The 9,184-nt window shown below is 46.5% G+C and overlaps 1 protein-coding gene and 1 long non-coding RNA gene across 5 annotated transcripts in view; one reads left to right on the top strand and one right to left on the bottom strand.

The window, feature by feature from the left end:
* The window catches only part of Atrn (attractin), a 140,481-nt gene extending 134,018 nt beyond the window's left edge, over positions 1-6,463 (bottom strand). For both annotated transcript variants that reach the window (XM_057780243.1, XM_057780245.1), the window contains exon 1: positions 5,990-6,463. In XM_057780243.1, coding sequence (XP_057636226.1) covers positions 5,990-6,399 — 410 coding nt within the window. In that variant the 5' untranslated portion in view covers positions 6,400-6,463. The remainder of the gene's footprint in view (positions 1-5,989) is intronic.
* A 120-nt stretch (positions 6,464-6,583) lies between these two features.
* On the top strand, positions 6,584-8,966 carry LOC130881715 (uncharacterized). Of its 3 annotated transcripts, none has more exons than XR_009057752.1 (3): positions 6,584-6,752; positions 7,176-8,605; positions 8,829-8,966. It is a non-coding gene; the product is annotated as an uncharacterized LOC130881715 (long non-coding RNA). The 3 variants fall into 3 exon arrangements; XR_009057751.1 differs by having other exon boundaries at positions 7,176-7,760; XR_009057750.1 differs by having other exon boundaries at positions 7,176-7,264.
* The last annotated feature ends 218 nt before the right edge of the window (positions 8,967-9,184 follow it).

Here is a 9,184-nt window from a genome sequence, read left to right on the forward strand (position 1 = left end):
CCCAAAACAAACCAAAAACCTAAAAGTAGAAAGATTTGAGTGGGAAAGGGGATGTTTATAAAGGAATGGGACCCTAATGCTCAAGGCCATTCTGCAGATAAGAAGAGTCTTGCTTGGTTCTTTTGTGATCTTATTCATTTACCGAGAAAAGAAGTACTCACGTATGCCACACTGTCCATGTGTGGAGGTCAAAGAAAAACTTTCCAGCATTGGTCCTCTCCTCCACTGCATGGGTATTGTGGATCAAATTCAGATTGTCTGGCTTGGCTACAAGTCCTTTTATTTCCAAAAGAAGGGCTTTGAAAGAATTATTCTGGCAACCATGGTGGCTAATGCCTAGAATTCTAACACTTGGGAAGTTGAGGCAGGAGGATGACAGTGAATTCAGAACTACTCTGAACTACAGAGTAAGACTGTGCAGAAAGAAGACGGTTTTCTGAGCATAACAATCACACATTTTTAGGAGATTTATAGAGAACACGTGGGATGGTTACAGGTCTGAGGGACCAGTTATTTAGAATGCAGCAGACAGGTCAGTGACAAGGTGAAGAAGGGTCGGGTGCTCTAGAGAGCAGACAGTCAGAGAGAATAAACTAATAGAACTTTAGACAGGTGCCAAGAGCCACAAGTCTACATTTGGGCTTTCCTTGGCTAAATAGAACTTACAACTGGGAGGGAGGGAGGAAGGGAGAGAGGGAGGGAGGGAGGGAGGGAGGGAGGGAGGGAGGGAGGGAGGGAGGGAGGGAGGGAGGGAGGGAAAGAGAGAAAAAAATTCAATGAGGATATGAAGTTTGTTTGGTGTTAGGCTCAGCTCAGAAGCTGATAGCAAAACATCCCAATAAAGATGCCAGGAAATGGCATACGGTAGAGAGGCTCAGGAGAAACAGAAGACAAAAGATAGTATCAGTCATGTGGCTGATCCTACGAAATATGTTATAAAGAAGCTGGACAATCTCAGCACCTGAGAGGTCAAACCAGAAGGATTGCTGCAAGTCTGAGACCAGCCTAGATTACATAGCAAGCTGAACCAGGCCAATACCAGACTCACCCCACAAATAATGTACAGGAGAATCTCAGCCCCCAAGCACTCTTCCAAACTCTGAAAACATAGCACTAAACAAGACAGATAAAAAACTAAGTTGGGTTCATGAGCATAAAGTTAGGGCTTCCAGTTAATACCAAGAATTACCTAGTGCATATTACAAAAACAACAAACTTGCCATTTTCTTCAAATTTTATTTTCAGAATTCCCTCTCTCTTGTTAGAAGGGCATTTTTGTCCTCAGAGCAGCAGCCGATGGTCCTGGCAGGTAAGATGCTCTTATGCCATCCTTTCTATTATAAAAACCTACTTTGTTTCCTCTATTTTTCAAAGACTTTGCTGGAATCAAGACAGTCCTTCCAAAGAATGATCAAAAAGATAACTGAACTCAAACAAAAACGAAAGGCCAAATGCTATCACAGACAGCATGATTTCAGAATCACACAAGGCCTAAGTTCAAATTCCAATTTCACACAAGTTCTATGGCCTTGGGCAAGTTATTCAATAAATCTGCAAGTTTTGTACTTTGGTGTAGCTCAGTGGTAACACACCTGGCATGTAAAAAGCCTTGAGTTTCATCCACAGCATAGAAAGAGGGAAAAAACAAAACAAAAAACCAAGAATACTTCAGGGTTGGTCAAAGAGCTCAGTAAGTGAAGGTACTTGCCACTTAGCCTGACAACCCAATTTGACCGCCAGAGCCCATGTGGAAAGGGAATCAACTCCATAAAATTGCCTTCTGACCTCTAGAAAGGCATGTGCACCCATATATAAATATTCTGCGCTAATACACAAGCAATGCTCTTTTTAAACGCCCGCTTCAAACTCAGTTTACCTACCTTTGAAATGGGAATATTAAGAATTAAAAGGGTAATTTCTAAAAGGACATTTTAAAGGCACAATGCTGGTGGGGGGGTAACTGAAATGAAGGAAGATGCTGCTGTGACCATCACTACTGTTACAGTATACACTGACACAAAATAAATGCTAATATAGTCTTTAACTCGGCGATAATGTTAGTAAAATTTAACACTTCATTAGTCTACATTTCTTTCAAGTAACAAAAAAGACCTACACAATCTTCTAACACAGGAGTTACATAAATAAGTCTTAAAACCTGGGCCAGCAGGATGGTTCAGTGGGTAAGGCACTTGTCACACAGGCCTTACTGCTTGAGAGCAATCCCCAGAACCTAAGCTACCTTCTGACCTCCACACAGGAATCTTCTCGTGTAAAGTGAGCGCACGTCCGCTGGCACACAAAATTAAAACAGACACCTTGACTTGATGCCATTCTAAACCAGAATGGGAGTAGTGGGAATGTAGCTCAGTAGTAAAGTGTTTACCCAGCACACATGAGGCTCTTGAATCAAGACCCAGCACTACACTGAAAATCAGAAACAAGTCAAAAACATATCCATGGAAGGAAGGAACGAAGGAAGAGGTAAGTTAAACCAGGATACATATTACTGTAATCAAAAGCAACATTTAATTCTTTACCCATCCTCAAAGATGAATCATTCAACTAAAAGACTGTAACTTCCTCCTCCTTTCTGAGTATCTATTTCTTTTTAATTTCTGAGAGAATCCCAAGTAACTCCGTGTTACTCTTAAATTGCTGTGTAGCTGAAGCTGGCCTTGAACTGTCCCTCCTGCCTCCACTCCCAGAGCTGTGATTACAGGTGTGAGACAGACTACTCTCTCAGAAAATATGTACACATATATTTTAAAAGTAGTTTTAGATTTATTCTATGTGTACCGTGCACCAGGCATTGCCTAGTACCCATGGAGGTGAGAAAGGTTATCAGCCAGGACTTCCAACCACTGAGGCAACTCTCTAGCCCTATTTTTTTTTAAACCAGACTCATAAAGGCCAGACTGACCTCAAACTTGCTATGTAGCCCAGATAGCCCAGGCCGACTTTGAATTTCTGATCTTTCTGCTTCTGCTGTCAAAGTTCTGGGTTTACAGGTGTGTGTCACCACTCTTGACTTTTCATTCTTTTAAAACTTCCAGAAGCCGTTTAATAGAATGGTATTGTCAGAGGCAGTCATAATTGTTTGCCCAGCAAAGCGCACTGACAGCAATTAGAACAAGCTCAAAGGGAATGTCTGTAACAGTCACTTGCATCTCAGAGTACCTGAGGCATTATCAGGAGTGCCTGCCCTCTGTTTAAAAGGCTCATGTCTGAACTGTTCATGTAGACACTCACAGCCTTTTTTTCTCCCTGTCAATCCCTTTTACAGGTAGATGACCCCAACCAACACTTCTATGCCAAGTACATGCCATGAAAGCACCCCAAACTCAATGTGTATAAAACTAAGCTTACAAAGCTACAGAGAAACCCTGTCTCGAAAAACCAAAAAAAAAAAAAAAAAAAAAAAAATAAGCTTATCTCAGCCTTCCTGTGGCCCTGTTTCTTGTAAGTTGTATCACTCAACCGCACAAAATAAGATCTACTGTTTTCCTCTTTCTCTACCAGCACTCTCTCTTCCAAGAACAAACCAGTCTAAAACAAAGACCTAATCATTTTATCACTCCACATTTTATCACTCCAACACCACACAATATCTACCACATCTCCATTACCATTGCCTCTGACCTACACCAACAGTCTCTATCAGCTGCTCGTGACTTCTCACGCCCAGTGTAAACGCACCTACTCCAAACAATACAGATGAGCCCCCTCGGTACCCAACAGAGTATCCAGATTTTGAGAATTTGAAGATCCCTCCATCCATTGATCTTGGAAGCGCTAAAGCCGACTGGCCTTCATGGCTAATACTGTTCTGGCTCCAATCAATAACTCTATAATAAAAACTCAATAACTCTATAATAAAAACAGAGTGACCTGTTGCATTCCATCACTCTCGGGTGAATGTTCAAAATTCTAAATCCACTTCCTACCTCTACTTGGCACGGCACAGACCTCTCTGGTCTCTGGTCCCTCTAACCAGTAATGATACCACTCATTCCCCATCTTGGCCTTTCAACATCAGCCCTCAGGAACATCTCAACAGAAAGATGAATCTTAGTCTCACTTTGAAACAAGTTAGCTTCTGTTGCTATCGTTCACCTCCACACTCATGCAAAATTACAACAGACTGATAACTGGACTTAAAATACAGTTAAAGAACTTTTAAGAATGATATATTTCAGCCAGGCAGTGATGGCGCATGTTTTTAATCCCAAAGCTCAGGAGGCGGAGGCAGGTGGATCTAGACTTCAAGGTTAGCCAGGTCTACAGAGCTAGTTCCAAGACAGTCACAGCTACACAGAGGGAAAAAAAAAAAAGATTTATTTATTTTTATTTTGTGTATAAGTGTTTTGCCTGCATGTGTGCCTGGTGTCCTTGGAGGTCAGAAGAAGGTGTACAATTCCCTGAAACTAGAGTTACAAACGGCCATGAGCCACCATGTGGGTGCTGGGAATCAAATCCAGATCCTCTGAAAGAGCAGTAAGTGCTTCAACCACTGAGCCATCTCTCCAGCTCCATTATGGTATTTTTATTCCCAAACTAAAAGATAAGTTCTGCAAGAACAAAATAAGATCTGTCTTGTTTATCATTGTATCTCACAGCCTAAAAGAGAAGCACTTACTTAAGAGGTCATCTTGTCACGTTCTCTGAGTCCCCTAGAAGATCTGACATTATCAGCCAACAACTTAACATTCCAAACTTCTCCCTCACAACTGTCTTCTGCAGGGGCGCCGGCAAAACTCCATCCACCCTCTGGCCTCCACCACTCTGTCTGCATCTTTCTATCTGGATTCTTTTCCCCAGTTGCACATTTGCAAATCCTACTGAACCTCAAATGCCCAAGTTCAAAGTCACTTCCTCCTCCAAATCTTCTCTACTTAATCCTAGCAAGCCACACACTCTCTGCCCTTCATTTCCAGAGGTGCTCCTGTACCCTTTTCGGGTCTCAGACCAGACAGCACTCACATGAGTGGTTTCTAACCAGCTGGCCAGAATCCTGTTAAGACCACCTGCTTGTATTCTGTTGATAGCGACTGTCTAAAATTATCTCGCTCATCCCTTTTGCCTATCTTCTTGTCAAGTGCCTGTCACCCTTCTGTAGAGCATACGATCAATGGGAGCAAGAGCCCCTATTTGTCACTGTTCACATTTCCTTGCTCTCCCATGTCAGATGGAGAACAGAGTCCACAAATACCTGCCAAAGACACGGACAACTCTAGTTCTTCTAACTTGGGAGTCTGTGTACATAAACTTCCCTTGCTGTATTCCTAACTTCTTGTGAACCACACCAAACTCTGGCAAATCTATCTACTTGTGTGTATTATCAAGAAATCCTGTCACAACAGAAGCAAGTAAGAGATAAATGCTAATTAATTAATAAGTGATCTCTCCAAGAGGTTCTGCCAGGCCAACTCGTAAATGTATGTTAAGGGGAACCCTGGGAATCTCCTTTCTGGACAGCCCGTTCCAATATGTCACCAACAGTGAGGACCCCAAAAACTAGTTTCTTCACTTCCCTTTGAACGTCAAACACTGGTATGTCGATCCTAAAATCTCACAATCCAGCCCTACCCTTCTGTTTCCACCCAACATGTCACTTCCACTACTGTGTTTCTAGGTACTTACATCTCCAATCTCTTGGGATGATAAAGGTAGTACTGAAGAACTGGCTTGCTCATCTTCTCCTTTATACCTCGTTTATCCTAAACAGACCAGTTTTCAGGGCCGGCTTTTATACTCTTCAGGACCCAAATCTAACCCACAGCAGCAACAAATGCCCCCAGAGTGTTCCCATTCCTTCTCAGTCTTCCACCACAGTAAGACCCCAAGGCGACAAATGAACGTCCCTCCCAAGAGGCAAGAGACCATCAAACACAGTAGGGCAATCCCTATCCTACTGAGTTCATGCCCCCCACCTGCCTTGGGCCTGGAACGTCGGGCTGGGCCTGCACCCCTCACGCCCCGCACTCACCTGAAGCGGCCCCCGCAGTGCTGGCATTGCTCGCCCACCCAGCCCGCGGGGCAGACGCACTGCCCAGTGCCAGGGTTGCAGCGGCCGCCGTTGACACACGGCCGGTCACATTCCTTGGCCTCGGCTGCGACCGAGCCTGACACCGCCGCCGCCACCGCCGCGGCCTCGGCCTCCCGGGGCAGCGGCAGCAGCAGTAGCGAAAAGAACAGCGGCAGCAGCAGTGGCGGGGGTAGCGCCCGCGACAGCACCCACGGGAGACACAACCCGGCGCGCGGCCCCGGCCTCCAGGCCCCAGTCGCGGCGCAGAGTCGGTGCTGCCCAACCTTCCTGCCCGCGGGCGCTGCTGTCGCCTCCGTGCTCCCCTTCAGCAGCGCCTCAGTCGCCGCCGCCGCCGCCGCCGCCGCCACCATCTTCCTGGGGCTGAGCCGGCGCCCAGCGAACACATACACACCCCGCACGCCGGCTCTGCTTCGCCTGGCCGTGCTGGGCGGGGCCGAGCGACGGTGGCCCGGCCAGTCCATACCCAGGGCGGGGCTCGGGCTACACCGCGGGTGGGGGCGGAACTGGCGTGCGCGGTGGGCGGGGCCAGGGCCGCGGTCCTCGGGCTTGCGAAGTGTCAGATCTGACTCAGTCCCAGGGTCTTGGCGCGGCTGAACGCCTCTAGGGTGGCAGAGGCCCTTTTCTTTTCACGTCGCGCCACACCACAAGATAGCCAGTGCCTCCCTACGGCGGCTGCCTGGCTCTGCTACACAAGGTGACTGCGGTAAGTGTTACCCGTGGGATGCCTCCCGCCCATCAGCCGGTTGCCCCAACAACATCTTGGTGAGAGACAGGGCCGAAAAGGCTGCTTAATGGTGTGGTATGCTGCTAACTGCGACCCTGCAGAAGTAGTACTGCATCCGAGTTTCTAAAATAGGGATAACGAAATGGCGCGTGTGTTAAGAACCTGGCATTTGAATAACTGTGTAACAAATGGAATGCACACACATCCAGGCCTCCCCTACCAGACCTATGTACACCTTTAATGACAGGGGAGAAGTGTGAGGTTGTCTTGTACCCCACGACCTACCCATATTCTCTGAAGAAAGAACAGCCCAGAATTACCTGGAGCACTGTCAGCTTGCACATCAGCTCCAGAGAGAGCTCATCTTACTAACTTCAGTGCCTCCCCCTCTTCTCCCAACAGTATGACCTTGTGTGGTCCTCTACCCTGGAATCCACACTGGACCCTTGACTTCTCTGAGCCAGCAGAAGAATGTAGTGAAGAGATAATGGGTCAGTTCCAGCTCTGACCTTAACTTTATGTTGTTTGGGTTGGGTTTTATGTTTTTTGTTTTCTGGAGATGCTCCTGCTCTTCCAGCTGGGAAAGATTCACGCAGAGGACAGGAGGAGAGGAAATGCCCCAGGCATTTGAACCTTGTGAGCCCTTCCTAACTGGAAGGTCAGTCATTGCATGAAGAAGCCATCTGGGTTGTTTTAGCCATCTGTATTAGTCAGGGTTGTCTAAAGGAACAGAACGGACAGAATGAATATATCTATATACACGTTATATTATATTATATATTGGGTTGATTAGGTTGGCTTACAGGATGCAGTCCTAGGAGTCAATAGTAGTTGTCTCACACTAAAGAAGATGAAAGTCTGGTAGTTGTTCGATTCACAAGCCTGGACTCAGCAGTCCTAATTTGGTGCTGGAGTCCTGGAGGACTCTTTGGGAGCTGCTGGTCTTCAGTCTACACTGGAATTCTAAAGAACTCGGTTCTAATATTGGTAAGTTGATGCCTCAGGAACAGGGTAGATGAACTTGCCGCCAAAAGTGAGGGCAAGCAGGCAAAAGCAAAGTTTCCCTCTTCTGTGTCCTGTTATCTCAGCTGCCATGAGAGGCGCTGCCCAGATTTAGGGTGAGTCTTTTTGCTTCCAATAATATGATTAAGACAGTTCTTCACTGCTGGGTGGTGGTGGCACACACCTTTAATCCCAGCACTAGGGAGGCAAAGGCAGATGGATCTCTGTGAGTGTAAGTCCAGCATGGTCTAAAGAGTGAGTTCCTGGACAGTAAGGGCTACATAGAGAAACCCACTGTCTTTAACAACAACAACAACAACAAAAAGTTCTAGTTGATTCCAGATGCAGTCCAGTTGACGAGATTATTCATTGTGCCTACATTATCTAAAATAGGAACAAATCTGGCAGGAAGTGGTGGTGCATGCCTTTAATCCCAGATACATCTCTGTGAGTTTGAGGCCAGCCTGGTCTACAGAGCAAGTTCCAGGATAGATAGATACATAGATGGATAAAATAGGAACAAATCTCTCCTACTATGTCTAATCCAGTGATAAACCCTTTGCTATTTCAAGCCAGAACTTTGCCTCTTAACTCTTGGACTGTGCAGAATATACCTGTGCAGATACTTCGCAGTTTGAACATCTGTTTCTGGGAAGGAAAGAAAACCTCAAATGCACCTATGGGAGCTTTCTGATTATCCTGAGGGTACAGGAGTCTAAGAACATCTTCTCAGACCTGCCCCAGTGTCAGGCTCAGGTCCTGACCTTCCCCCTCTGGTGGAGCTGAAGCACACAGCAGCCTCACTCCAGCTCCAAACACTCAAGCACTGGGTGAGCACTGGGCGAGCACTGGACAAGCACTGGGTTCTAGTCTTCACGTTTATCTGTCTCCTTTTCCCACCACCACCCCCTGCAGTGTCCTAGGTAAGGCTGTTTGGAAAGCGTTAGAAGGTGTGGCCTTGTTGGATGATGTGTGTCACTGGGAGGCTGGACTCTGAAGTTCCAAAAGCCCATGCCAGGCCCGGTCTCATGCTCTCTCTGCCTCCTCTCTCAGCTCCTGCCTGTGGACCGGGAAGTAAGCACTTAGCTTCTGCTCCAGTACCACCTCTGCCTGCCTGCCACCACACTTCCTGCCATGATGATCACGGATTCACCCTCTGAAACTGTAATTAAGCCCCAATTAAATGCTTGCTTCTATAAGCTGCCTTGGTCATGTTGTTTTTACACAGCAGTGGAACAGTAACTAAGACAGGACCCATTCTCATTCAAACCACCACATGACCTGTGAGCAGTGCTTACACAGATGGGTTAATTAATGCCTCTGCCACCTGGGTTCTTACTCTCCTGACACTGGATTAGTTTCCAGGAGACCAGGTTATTGTACAGTGAATTCAGCTACCTTGGGTTTCT

The sequence above is a fragment of the Chionomys nivalis genome, chromosome 9 (assembly GCF_950005125.1).
Source record: "Chionomys nivalis chromosome 9, mChiNiv1.1, whole genome shotgun sequence".
Taxonomy (NCBI): Eukaryota; Metazoa; Chordata; class Mammalia; order Rodentia; family Cricetidae; genus Chionomys; species Chionomys nivalis.